Source organism: Schistocerca nitens, chromosome 4, assembly GCF_023898315.1.
Source record: "Schistocerca nitens isolate TAMUIC-IGC-003100 chromosome 4, iqSchNite1.1, whole genome shotgun sequence".
NCBI lineage: Eukaryota > Metazoa > Arthropoda > Insecta > Orthoptera > Acrididae > Schistocerca > Schistocerca nitens.
The window spans coordinates 958,190,751-958,205,662 of NC_064617.1; the positions used below are offsets into that span (position 1 = coordinate 958,190,751).

A 14,912-nucleotide genomic window follows, 5' to 3' on the forward strand; every position below is an offset into this window, starting at 1 on the left:
CATAAGACGCTAACCTTAAGAAAAATTCCAGCATTCTTTACCGACGTATACCGCACGATAATTGCGTTGAAGTTGAAACTTTGCGTACTAGGAAGAGTAAAGGTTTCCACCACATTTCTCACGTAAAACCATTTATTGAAAGATAATCTGCCTTTTAACTTAATCTTTGCCATAAAATTTTTCACTTTACATTACTAGTATAATTTGTTAGACTTAAGAATCTGTTAACATGCAACAATGTTTGAAGTTAAGTATCTAGTCTAGAACCTAGGGAACATTTTTAAACAGAAGTTACGAATGCATTGTTATAGTGAACAGACGACACAGTGTTGTATTTGTACGTTCTTGCTTGTTAGTTTCACGATTACGTAACGACTATCAGGCTTACATACTTAGGACACATACTGGTACTGCTAATGAGATTTTAATGCAACATTTTGGTTTACTTGAAAATACATTCTGGATTTAAAGTACTTTCAGTGAGATACCAAATGACATAGTGGTTAGTTTATGTGACAGCTACACGACTATATCACGACGCTACTAATGTGTGACAGAATTTACATTGTTGCTTTTGCGGTGTATCTGTTTTATATCTGCACAGTTTTCTGAATTCTTCTGGAAAGAAAAACATGTTTTATTAGTAACTTTTGTGGTATAGCAACAATGAGACAGCCTTTTTCGTGGCACAACAATACGTTACGGTACAGTACTTTCTTCATCACAACAATAAGCGTAATAACTACGATATCTATACACAAAGCATTTCACTTTTGTTTATCATGAGGTAAGTACATTGACTTCTGCAGAACTTAGCTTTCGGAGGACGATAATTACGACACTTCCACAGAATTATCTTACAGCAAGACGCACATTTAGCGCTACAGGACACGCATTTGAGTGATTAATTTTGTACTTAAAACATTTATTTTTAAAGATATTTGAAGTACAATGATACGAAGTTTTTCCGTGATACATTTCATTCCATTGCTGTAATTTGTAACACCTGAGGGTATAATTACATTAATCCTCAGGGGGGTACACGCTTACTTTGTGTACCATGTGTGTGGCAAGCACAAGGAGCCCTAGCTAATATGGTATTTGCTTACACAACTTTACACATCGGTACCATATTTCTCTAACACATAATTACACAGCTATCTGATCATTTAACTGAGAGATAAACATTTTTTTTACTACATCAGTGACACATGTTTACGCAATTTCACAGTTGGTTAATTTCACACTTATGAAATTGTATTTTGTCTGTACTTTGTGAACTGTTCATATTTTTTCGGAACCATTGTGATACTATGAGAGCTTTGAGTGATGTATTTGGTATGGGATCATGATTTTAAAGTACGTTTGAGGCAGATGACACTTTTGACATGAGCAGAGAATTTTTTTAGGTTTTGAAATTATTGGAGGAAGCTACGACGATTTTGAGATTTGACTGAGGTGTTATGATGTTATTTTTACGACGACGATGTGTATTATGCTATTGCGGTATGTTTATGATCAATAAGATGATGCTATATAAGGAATGTGATTACGTGTTTATATGTATATGAATAATGAATAGAAGGTAGGGACTCTGACTGGTGAAAAAGGATGTTGTAAACCGAGAATCGTACTTTAAGAGTTATGAAATGTGTGTAAATGCGTGAATGTATCACAATGCCGGCGAAAATGTTTTGGTCACTGTTATATTCATACGCTTTTGTTTCTACAGATTTGTAACGCAAATTCTTGACCTATGAAATTTTTATATGAGACTGTCACTGTAGCGAAAACTGCTGTCGTAAATATTTCGTTAAGAAAGGTAAGTGACCGTGAAGTAATTCGTTGTGAGCGGCCAGGTGTGTCAGACGCCTGGAGAAAAAGCCATTATTGCGAGCCATTATCCTCGCTATTGACGTTCCTTTGTAGAGAGCATCGCAAAAACGACACGGTCGAACTTGAAAACATATGTTGACACTGTGGAGCTCTTAATTTATGATATTTACAGAAATGCCTAATGAAATGACGAGAAATATTTTTACATCTGCACACCTGATTATGACAAGCGTCTTTCTACGAGAGTTGAGTGAATGTCTACTAACTTATGAAATGTCACGTGACTATTGAATGATATTTTTATGCTTTGGTTTGCGTAATTGCTTATTTCATTTGATATCTAGTTTCTAGCTGCACTGCAGCATTGGTTAAAATAAAATTTTATAGATGTACTAATATAAATACTTTCTGTCTACAGATCGAGTAAATAATAATTTTTTTCAAAAAAATGAGGGAGCACAAAAAGACATTTACCTTCACAGGAACTGCATACATAATTTTCTTTTCTAGTACTTAGTAATTTTTTGTATAATTAGCTTTTGTGGTGCACCACTTTAATTACATAGACATTAAGATGTGATTATACATTTCCCTTATCTGCATTGTTGTCTTTACTGTAATATTTTTCTGCTTGAGCATTGTCATGTTTAGATATAATTTATTGGTTTTGCTTCTGCTGTTTGCCAGGCATAATGTTACTGAATTTGACTTTGTATTACGCTGTTAAGCCAGTTTTACCACTGATTTATTTTTCTTGTTTGCTGCGCATTGCCTCATATTAGTTGTAATGTTGAATTGCTTGGTAATTTAGATTTACTGTAGCTTGCTTTGCCGGTTGGAATTTTTTGTCATTGATGTTTGTGTTACTTGTTTTGTGCTGCTGCATTGCCTCGTCCCTTAGTTTAGCATCTGAGCTCAGTAGATTTAAGTTAGCTTAAGAGGGGGTAGACTATATAAGAAACTATGATGAATTGGAAGAAATGCATTGAGAAGATATAAGAAACAGATTTGGCAAAAATGAGTAGTGTACAGTGGAGAAAAACTATTTTGAAAGAGGATGTGAACAGAATACAGAAAGCAGGTATAGATAGGACTTTTTGGAAATAATGAAGAACGAAGGGAGATCTCCGAGAAGTAAAGAAAGTTTTGTTTGCAAAATACTGCAGTAAAAGAAACCCTGTCCTTTCCTTGTATTATTCCGCTATATGTTTGTGTACCCCTGTATATTTGTGTTTTTCCTGTCTTTATGTGTTTAGCTAATAAGAGTTATGTTGTAGAATTTTTCTGATAATATGTTATTTACCTTGTAAAGATGTTTAGACATTATTTATTCTGTTTTGTTTTAAGGCTCATGTGTGAAGTTGATATTCCAAAAGTTATTCTGATCTTTCATGTATGTACTTATGTCATAATTCCTGTGACACTGATGTATATGTTATTTCTATTCTTTTGTAAAGCCCATATTACTACAAACGTTATCTGTATTGTTATGTTCTTTAATGATGTATTTTGTACCTTTCTAATTGTATTCTTATGTTATAAAATTGTAATTGACACCAGGTCATCAAATTAAGTAACTTGTAAGGTCCATTTCACTGCACACGTTTCTGTTGGTCATAGTATATCGACAATATGTGAGAAGTAGGGACTGTTAGTGTTTGCACGTGTGTTAATAATTCAGCAAGGGACTGGATAACAGCATTGCTGGTTCTAAGGACAATTCCAAAAACTCTGTGAGTGCACAAGTGGTGGTTATGGACTTGCTATATTATCCGCAAGACTCTTCAATGGTGATTGTGCACCTGCACAGTCACAACAGATGGCTGTTGGCCATCTCTACAAGGAGTGCAGTGGGTCTGCACCTCTGGTGGCCCACCAGTACCATTATCTCTACAAGGACTACAGTGGGTCTGCATCTTTGATGACTCACCAGTACCATTATTTCTGCAAGGACTGCAGTGGGTCTGCGCCTCTGGTGGCCCACCAATACCGTAATCTCTACCAGGACTACAGTAGGTCTGCTCTGCGATGACCTACCAAACGATATTCTTCAAAACTTCGATTGACTCCGCTGTGGGTTTGCTCTGTTGTGGCCCATGACCTGTCTGCATGTCGAGAGTCAGTACTGTCTTTCCGTTGGAAGGACAACGCTACTTCTTCAAGATTGCATGGAAATCCACTACTTCTGTGTGCATTTTCTTTTACAGCTCAGACTTTGAGAAAAAAACTGCAATGTGATGAATGATCAGGACTGTCTTTATGGACTGTGAGAAAATTTTAGCTTTTGACCAACATTGTATCAATAAGTGTGTGCATTTGATTTCTTTGTTATTGTAATAGTGAAAAAAATTTTAACAAATATGTATTGGCCAGTGCCCAAAAAAATTTGTAAAATTTTTTGTGGGGAGCATGGGGCTATGTAAGTAGGCTGTTTAGGTTTTTTTATTGGTAACGCCACCTCTGTATGAAAATCACTGGCTGTGCTGTGTGCAGTCTGTGGCTGCTTTGCATTGTTGTAATACTCGCCATTGTAGTGTTAGGCAGCTGGCTGGGAACAGCGCGTAGCGTTGCGCAGTTGGAGGTGAGCCGCCAGCAGTGGTGGATGTGGGGAGAGAGATGGCGGAGCTTTGAAATTTGTCTTGAACTGCTATATATATATATATATATATGATGATATCAAGGTAAATACATTGTTTGTTCTCTATTAATATCTTTCATTTGCTAACTATCCCTATCAGTAGTTAGTGCCTTCCATAGTTTGAATCTTTTATTTAGCTGGCAGTAGTGGCGCTTGCTGTATGGCAGTAGTGGGAGTAACCAAGATTTTTGTGAGGTAAGTGATTTGTGAAAAGTACAGGTTAATGTTAGTCAGGGCCATTCTCTTGTAGAGATTATTGAAAGTCAGATCGCGTTGCGCTAAAAATATTGTGCGTCAGTTTAAGCACAGTTGTGTACAATTGTTAAAAGGGGACGTTTCACCAGAATGTAAGTAAACAGTTTTGATAAAAAGGCAAGTTGAATATTTCATTTTTGTAGTGCTTTTAAGATTTGTTAACAGATGTGTAATTTGGTTATCTGCGTTTATATTGGATGGGTAGATCACATAACTAATGAGGAGGTATTGAACAGAATTGGAGAGAAGAGAAATTTGTGGCACAACTTGACTAGAAGAAGGGATCGGTTGGTAGGGCATATTCTGAGGCATCAAGAGATCACCAATTTTGTATTGGAAGGCAGCGTGGAGGGTAAAAATTGTAGAGGGAGACCAAGAGATGAATACACTAAGCAGATTCAGAAGGATGTAGGTTGCAGTAGGTACTGGGAGATGAAGAAGCTTGCACAGGATAGAGTAGCATGGAGAGCTGCATCAAACCAGTCTCTGGACTGAAGACCACAACAACAACACTGGATTTATGAAATTAGATAATATTTGGTGTTTAAATATCATTCTTTGTGAATCAATTGTGAGTAATGTAGCTTCAATTGTCAGATGTTTTTGAAAAGACAAACTTAATTTACAATATACTTTTGGTAAAAACTTGGGAATTAGTAATTCACTGTAATCAGTACCGCCTCGCAGTCCAGGTCATATAATTTTTTAAAGAAGTTTAAGTTTCTTAAATGTTCTCGTTTATCAGCCAAAAGAATTTCAAGTGCATTTCAAGTATTCTTGCCAGCATTGCCCGTTGCTGAGCCTGCATTTAGCATATTGATATTTTTTTAAGAGAGACCAGAATATATCGCGTTGCTCCGTTGCTGCTTCAGAGGCAAGGCAATTTAATTTATTTGCTATGTGCTCAGGGATCAAATTTATTAGTTGAACAGGGCATTAGGAGTCACTGCTTAAGAGGCTTAATGTATTTTGCAGTGACTGCATTTCTTTATTGCTGTTGGAAGTTGCATTGCCCAATCGATTCGTTTAAAGTTTTGCTAACAATAACACAGAGTAAGCAAACCACTTGAAGTTACAAGGGTCACTCCAAAAGAAGTGCACCCTATTTTTGTAAAAATACAGTTTTCATTCTGCATGTGTGAAAGTTTTACAGTGTGTAGATGCATCCTTCCCGCTTCTTTTCAAACTTAGTTCAACCTGTTCCCGTGAGTAGCGCAGTCACAGCATGTCTTCAAGATGGCTCCTACACTTGACGCTCGTCAGAAGCAACGTGCTGTTATAGAATTCCTGTGCTGTGAAAATAAGACAGTGGGAAACATCCACAAGAGCTTGAAAGCGGTGTATGGAGATGCTGCTGTCGATCGCAGTACAGTTAGTCGTCGGGCAAGCAGGTTACGTGATGGAAGCGGGCACGGCAATATTGAGGATTGTCCTCGCAGCGGCAGGCCTCGTACTGCACACACTCCAGACAATGTGCAGAGAGTTAACGAATTGCTGACTGCTGACAGACGCAACACAGTGAACGAATTGTCACGCTACGTTGGTATAGGGTAAGGAAGTGTTTGCAGAATACTGAAAGTGTTGGCGTTAAAAAAGGTTTGTGCCAGAGGGGTTCCCAGGATATTGACAGTGGCTCACAAAGAAACAAGAAAAACGGTATGCAGCGAACTTTTATAACAGTACGAGAATGGTGGAGGTGAATTTCTTGGAAAAATTGTGACAGGTGATGAAACATGGCTCCATCATTTTTTACCAGAGACGAAGAGGCAATCAATGGAGTGGCATCATGCAAATTCACCCAAGGAAAAAAAAATTCAAAACCACACCTTCTGCTGGAACAGTTATGGCTACGGTGTTTTTCGATTCCGAAGGACTCTTGCTTGTAGACATCATGCCAAGTGGAACCACTTTAAATTCTGATGCATATGTGATGACACTGAAGAAACTTCAAGCTCGTTCGACCACATCGGCAAAAGCAGGATGTTTTGCTGTTGCACGACATTGCACGGCCACATGTCAGTCAAAAAACCACGGAAGCGATCACAAAACTCGGATGGACAACACTGAAACACCCGCCATATAATCCTGACCTGGCTCCATGTGACTATCATCTCTTTGGGAAACTGAAAGACTATCTTCGTGGAACAAGATTTGAAGATGATGACTCCCTTGTGCACGCTGCCAAACAGTGGCTCCAACAGGTTGGTCCAGAATTTTACCGTGCGGGTATACAGGCGCTGGTTCCAAGATGGCGTAAGGCAGTTGAGAGGGATAGAAATTATGTGGAGAAATGAAAATATTGTTCCTAAAGAATGTATATACACACTGTAAAACTATCAAACATGTAGAATAAAAGATGGATTAAAAAAAATAGTGTGCAATTCTTTGGGAGTGACCCTCGTACAACACGCCACACGACGAGTTCTGCATCCATTCCAAAGTTCAGACTTCATTCAACGTAACTGTAAAGTTTATTATTTCATTATATTAAGTAAATCGGAGAAAGACGAAGGTAATGAGAAGTTGTAGAAATGACAACAGCGAGAAACTTAACATCAGGATTGATGGTCACGAAGTCAATGAAGTTAAGGAATTTTGCTACCTAGGCAGTAAAATAACCAATGATGGACGGAGCAAGGAGGACATCAAAAGCAGACTCGCTATGGCAAAAAAAGGCATTTCTGGCCAAGATAAGTCTACTAATATCAAATACCGGCCTTAATTTGAGGAAGAAATTTCTGAGGATTTACGTTTGGAGTACATCATTGTATGGTAGTGAAACATGGACTGTGGGAAAACCGGAACAGAAGAGAATCGAAGCATTTGAGATGTGGTGCTATAGACGAATGTTGAAAATTAGGTGGACTGATAAGGTAAGGAATGAGGAGGTTCTACGTAGAATCGGAGAGGAAAGGAATATGTGGAAAACACTGATAAGGAGAAGGGACAAGATGATAGGACATCTGCTAAGACATGAGGGAATGACTTCCATGGTACTAGAGGGATCTGTAGAGGGCAAAAACTGTAGAGGAAGACAGAGATTGCAATACGTCAAGCAAATAATTGAGGACGTAAGTTGCAAGTGCTACTCTGAGGTGAAGAGGCTAGCACAGGAAGGGAATTCGTGGCGGGCCGCATCAAACCAGTCAGTAGACTGGTGACAAAAAAAAAAAAAAAAAAAAAAAAAAAAGGGGGGGGGAAAGTTACACACTTACGAGTTGATCGTTGCACCATGAGCAGGACGTCAAACAGAATAACCCTTTAAGAGTCCCATAAAACCGTCGCTATGACTCTACCGGTTCAGGGTGAGGCTTCGAAGTTTTTCTTCGCAGGAGGCTTGGTGTAGCGTCAGTCCACAGACCGCCGTTTTATTTTTCCCGTTCGAAGTGATGAAACCATGTTTCATGGCCTGTGACGATGTTCGGCAAAAAATTCTCACGATCAGCCTCGTAACACGCAAGCAATTACTCACGGATTGTTCGTCATTGCTTCTGTTAGGTGAGGAACCCAGTGGGTACTGCTACTGGTGGAGTGGTTACATCAGTGCTACCAACAGAGACGCCCACTTGCATAGTGAGGTGTTTGGCTGTGATCCGTCAGTCACCTCGAGTGAGAGTGTCCGCACGCTCGAACACTACAAGAGTCAGAGCTGTGTGTGGCCGGCCGGCACGAGGACGCCTCGTCCAACGACCTGTAGTGCTTTTGTTCACTGCCAGGCCTCCGCAGATATTCTGCAAACGCTTACGAATATCTGCGATGCTCTGGTTTTCCACCAAAAGAAACACAATGACAACTCTCTGCTTGAGACGCACTGTTGCGGCCACATATAGTAATCATTGCTACACGCAGTGGAGAATGGCAAAACTGAGGCACGCCGGCGACCGAGGCGTTGCGAAGTAGGCAGGCACAGATAGCCTTGTTGACAGCAGCAGTCTACCAACAGACTGATGGAAGGACGCACACAGACCGAACGCTGAGCAAAGCCTGGAGAGTGCTGTGTAAGGGGAAGTGAGGCCAGCACACAAAGTTACGCTGCAATATACTGCAGGAGTAATAACAAAAAGCTACCACCGAGGGTAAAAAACGTCATCCTGCCGCATATAAATAGTGGAGCACAGGCAGCAACAGACAGAAGCCATTAGGAAGCAGTTCGGATCTGAGGACGGACATGGTCAGTGTCCCAATGTTCAATCTTCATAGCTGACGATTCTGGAAGTCTGTTCCAGCTCGCAAGAGTCATCCGTTCGCCGCCAGATGTCAACTTCAGCTCTGGGGGTCAGCCCGAGTTTGGTCGGCACCACGGCTGACTAACTACAGCGAGAACTTCCAGCAGGACGGGCTGCAGAGCGGTCTCGGTCACAGGCGCTGCCAGGGAATGACGCCCGGACTTCACGGCAACCCGGCCCCACGGCACGTGGTTCGTCCATGACGGGACCTCGCGGACATCTCGACTGACGCCTTCCCAGCCTCCGGTGCAGCAGGTGTCGGCAGCTGACCTCACGGGGACGCGGCTCCGTGGGTATGCCCATACTGGGGCGCCGAGCGGCGGCGAGTTCATCTCAACCACAGGGCATCCTGACTTCAGCGGAGCACTGGTGGCCTGAGGCTCCCGAGTGCTACCAGCGGCGCACGTTGCGCGCATTGTCGGAGAATCTACACAGCAGCAGCCAGGCGGAGGTATCCGCAGGGCTAGGCAGCGACGACGAGGGAGAAATCGTAAAGAAAGTTCAATAAATAACTGTAAAACTCCACGCCGTCTCAGTCTTTCGCGCAGCCACTGTGTCTGCTACTAACAAGTGGTGCAGAAGTCGTAATAGCACTTCTATTACAGACGCCATTTTGACGGCTACGTATAGCACTGCCGCCTATCGGAACTTCGTGAAACTGAAGGGGCTCAAGCATGACTGTTTCACGATGTCCCGCCACTAAATCCACACCTTTTTAGGGGAAATTGGCCGAGAAAAAAAATGTTGTATCACTTCACGAACGCTCCTCGTATCAGTAAGCCCTGTTCTCTGAACATGAACTACTAACTGTTGCGACACATTCTTTGTTCTACGAGGTGCATTCAAGTTCTAAGGCCTCCGATTTTTTTTTTTTTTATTAACTACTCACCCGAAATCGATGAAACTGGCGTTACTTCTCGACGTAATCGCCCTGCAGACGTACACATTTTTCACAACGCTGACGCCATGATTCCATGGCAGCGGCGAAGGCTTCTTTAGGAGTCTGTTTTGACCACTGGAAAATCGCTGAGGCAATAGCAGCACGGCTGGTGAATGTGCGGCCACGGAGAGTGTTTTTCATTGTTGGAAAAAGCCAAAAGTCACTAGGAGCCAGGTCAGGCGAGTAGGGAGCATGAGGAATCACTTCAAAGTTGTTATCACGAAGAAACTGTTGCGTAACGTAAGCTCGATGTGCGGGTGCGTTGTCTTGGTGAAACAGCACGCGCGCAGCCCGTCCCGGACGTTTTTGTTGCAGTGCAGGAAGGAATTTGTTCTTCAAAACATCTTCGTAGGATGCACCTGTTACCGTAGTGCCCTTTGGAACGCAATGGGTAAGGATTACGCCCTCGCTGTCCCAGAATATGGACACTATTGTTTCAGCACTGGCGGTTACCCGAAATTTTTTTGGTGACGGTGAATCTGAGTGCTTCCATTGAGCTGACTGGCGCTTTGTTTCTGGATCGAAAAATGGCATCCACGTCTCATCCATTGTCACAACCGACGAAAAGAAAGTCCCATTCGTGCTGTCGTTGGGCATCAACATTGCTTGGCAACATGCCACACGGGCAGCCATTTGGTCGTCCGTCAGCATTCGTGGCACCCACCTGGATGACACTTTTCGCATTTTCAGGTTGTCATGCAGGATTGTGTGCACAGAACCCACAGAAATGCCAACTCTGGAGGCGATCTGTTCAACACAGAAATGCCAACTCTGGAGGCGATCTGTTCAACAGTCATTCGGCGATCCCCCAAAACAATTCTCTCCACTTTCTCGATCATGTCGTCAGACTGGCTTGTGCGAGCCCAAGGTTGTTTCGGTTTGTTGTCACACGATGTTCTGCCTTCATTAAACTGTCGCACCCACGAACGCACTTTCGATACATCCATAACTCCATCACCACATGTCTCCTTCAACTGTCGATGAATTTCAATTGGTTTCACACCACGCAAATTCAGAAAACGAATGATTGCATGCTGTTCAAGTAAGGAAAACGTAGCCATTTTAAGTATTTAAAACCTCATTCTCGCCGCTGGCGGTAAAATTCCATCTGCCGTACGGTGCTGCCATCTCTGGGACGTATTGACAATGAACGCGGCCTCATTTTAAAACAATGCACATGTTTCTATCTCTTTCCAGTCTGGAGAAAAAAAAATGGAGGCAGGCCTTAGAACTTGAATGCACCTCGTGGTAATTACATCTTGCCTTTTGCGCTCCCTATAAAAGAAATACATATTGTAGACCATTAAATCGATATTTGTGAATCTGATCCTAAGTAATATTCCTTAATGACGTTAAGCATGATTGTGGACAGAACGAGAGTGATCTGATCGAGAAATAGTAATCGGTCATATTGTCTAGGTGGATCTTCAGTATGGCAGAAAAAACGTAGACTGCCGCACAGGATGACAACAAGCGTGTGACGGACCAACGTCACGTCACCACGGCAGAGTGGTCGATGGTTTACTGACCGTCAGGTAGTCATCGATTTGAGTGCCAGGTGTCTGGCATCCATTCCTGCCAGGACTGTACGGAGACAAATGCGGAGCCACAGGCTTCAGCAGCCCCTTGCTGACACCTCGACACAGAATTCAACGGCTGGTCAGAGCCGGCGACCTTTACCACTGGACCATGGAACGACGAGGTGCAGCAGGATACACCGCGGTTTCAGTTTATTGAGCTGATGGGCGCCTGAGTGTGGAGTATGTCCCGTGAAATGATGGATCTTGGCGGTCAGCAAGGTAGTGTCCAGATAGGAGGAGGCTAAGTTATGGTGAGAGGTTGGGGGCAGTGGGACAGTTGCACTTGGTGAGAATGCATTTAATTTACGAATATGAAAAAGGAGCTCTAAAGGGCGGTCCCAAGTTTGTAGGGTTTAAATGTCTGGAAAAAAATCGCTAACACGACCTGAAAATTTCTATAAAATGACTCAAAAATGATACACAAAGTGAAGTGAGTTATAAAATCAACTAGAGTAATGATACATTTTATAGGAGGTTGGAACTGAAATTACAGAAAGGGGAATCAGTTTAAAATCGGAATGTTTTACCTTAAGAAATCTCATTGTTGGAAGATGTACGGAAGTTGTAGTACAAACATCGTAGAGTTATTACACTGTGTGAGAGTCAGCATACAGAGGTTTTCGAAAGTTTCGGAACGTCTGTTGTCGGGCAACACAAGCTTTTAGGTCGAAAATCTTTCAATATTTGTTGAAACGACTGGAACCTGCACTTTGATGTTTTCCTTTAGTTTAAAAAAAAAAAAAGAATCTAACATTGACGTTACGTTTGGTGCAATATCGATATTTTTTTTCATTATCAATATCTGGTTCAAGTGAACAACAGTAAATGGCACCAAAAAATAATAAGCCGATGAATCGTTAATTTATTTTCAACGTTAACGAATACACTCTCGAGCAACATTGTTGCGTTTTTCCTATAAGCATGTGCATTCCGTTTTCTTGTCAAGAGTAAAAGACTGAAATTTTGTGTCATAAACGCACTTTAATCCCCAAAAAAGTGAAGTCCAGTCTCAGCCAGTAAACTAGGCCTGCTCTTCCTCACCTGTTGGTAAAATATAAAACAAACATCCTCAACTTCATCGCACTGCTCATTTCATTCACTCATTACTAAGAGTACTAGTCTTATGCAGATTACGATGAATTTCAGTTTTATTTCATAGTGTATGATGAAATAATATACAATTTCGGTGTCAGGTGAAAAAAAGTAACGAAAAGGTACCCTACAAAAATTTGAAGAAGAAATAACTGAAGTACTGGAAGGATTTTGCCACCTACAAGGCTGAAGTATTCAAGATGACTGGAGCGAGGAGAACATTAGAAGTATATTAGACAAAAAAATATTTATTGGTTTCATATATTGATAAAGAACTAACGACAAAGTTTCTGAAGTTTCACGTGCATTATACAGATATGAAACGCGAACCCTGGCGAAAATGGAGAAGAAATTACTTGAGGCAATGAAGTGTACGGATAAACTAAGCATTGTAGAGGTGCTACAATATAGCTACTGCACATGGAAGACTCTTACCAGAAAAACAATGAAATTTGACAGGCGCTACAAAGACACGAAGACACGGTGAACTTGACACTGGGAGGAGCAGTTAAAGATAAAGTTTGTAAGGCAAGCCAAAGATTAGAAGATGTAACAGAAATTATCAAGGGTATTGAGTGTAGCATGTTATGAGAACCCAGACGGTCTAATACCAAAAGGTGATAAAGGTTTCTGATTAAATAGAAGGCGATAAAATTTCTCAGCGTACGTCATAAACGTAAACAATTGAAAAACGGAAAGAAACCAGTCGCCATGCGCTTCCCAAACACATGGAGTGCACCAACATTGGTTTGCTTGGATTAAGGTCATGCTGTGGCGTCACAGAAAATTTCCAACCAGGAGAAGAAAAGTGCAGATTAATCAGGGTAAAGAAGTATCGAATGTGGTCCTTGCGTTGTGGGATGCCGCACGGAAGAAAATAATTAATAAAATACAGAACACGGTCGTTTAGGAGTCAGGCTGCTGACAGACAATAACCAGATTTGTTACCGCTTTAAGCTGTTTAAAAGAATACCTGGTTGCTGAACCCATACGAATACGAATACAAAGGTATTAGAAATACAAACGACCAAACCTTACGTGTACTTACTGCTTGCGACAACAAGTAGCTGTCTCCGTAGGCCCCCACGTAACATGGCGAGATGCAGAAGCTCGTAACGTCGGTGCCAGCACTAGAAGACAACAGTCAACCGGTGTCTCTTCAGGTCTTTACTGGACAACTAGAGCTCAGCGAATAAAAACGAGAGAAACGGTATCTGCCACATTTCAAAAGCAAAGATAATCAGTTAATTCCCTTCTTGCGCACGACAAGACTATCAATTACAGTCTAATAGGTGGTATCTGCACAACCTGTTCAAGGAGATATTCATTAATTTCTAACTATGATGACAAAAGTACGTAAGAATACTTAACAGCGTGCGATAACACTTTAAATATGAAGATAATTACTTACCTTAAAGCTGAAGTGCCAAAGAACACTAAAGAAAGAGAAAGTAACCTTTGCTCATACTTCTATTCGTTAAAAAAAAGTCAAAGTGATATTTGTTCACACTCCGTCTTATAGTGACAGTCAACCAAGACTAGATTTATCTGTTATCACAGGATGAGAAGGCAGAGATGGTATTGATTTTGAAGACTGACAAAAGTGATCATTTCCAAATTAAACTGGCTGCACAAGATGGAAACTGAAAAGGTGTTAAGTGTGGTTTAGTTTAACGTACGAAATAACAATTCCTATCAACTAATTTACTTTCATCACATCAAATATAAATTTTACTGCAACGCTGAAGCGGAAAGCGGCTACAAAATTGTTTGTGCCAAGTATCCCATACAAGCAAGAACAAGGACGAAATAACAATGAAGCGATTCCTATAAACAATGAAGACATCCTAATATTCAGTATTATGGTTGATCAGCTAATCTGTACAATGAATCTTAACACCTCCAAATGAGAGATCACGATGACTGGCGATTGAAATACGAAAAAATGTCTATGGAATAACAGAAGACGAAAATTCAGCAGACTGAGCACCACAAGTCATGAACTCTAGTATCCGAGCACAGAACAAACTTTATACCCACTGACTCTAAGTATGCGAACTTGCATCCGAATAGTAAAAGATACCAGTAACATACACAGAAGTAGCTCTGTATTAACGGAAACCGCATCTTGCTTCGCTTGCAAAAAAGGAGATTACTGCTTAACGATCCTGGAGACGGAGCACTAGATCTGACTGGAAAAGGACTGTCCTGGTATCGGCTGCAGCCTTTTCAAAGCAGTCTTCTCAGAACACCCCTTGAGTGGTGTAGATCCCCGCAGCAGAGATATCCTTTGTACAGTTCTATAATTACCCGGAAAGGAAGCTCTACATCATTTAAGATTAACA

The 14,912-nt window shown here is 41.2% G+C and overlaps 1 protein-coding gene across 1 annotated transcript in view; it reads right to left on the reverse strand.

The window, feature by feature from the left end:
* Positions 1-13,750, reverse strand: part of LOC126252864 (facilitated trehalose transporter Tret1-like) — a 98,036-nt gene extending 84,286 nt beyond the window's left edge. Inside the window, exon 1 of the mRNA XM_049953819.1 lies at positions 13,616-13,750. Within this exon, the coding sequence (XP_049809776.1) occupies positions 13,616-13,661 (46 nt within the window). The 5' untranslated portion in view covers positions 13,662-13,750. The remainder of the gene's footprint in view (positions 1-13,615) is intronic.
* Positions 13,751-14,912: the final 1,162 nt, after the last annotated feature.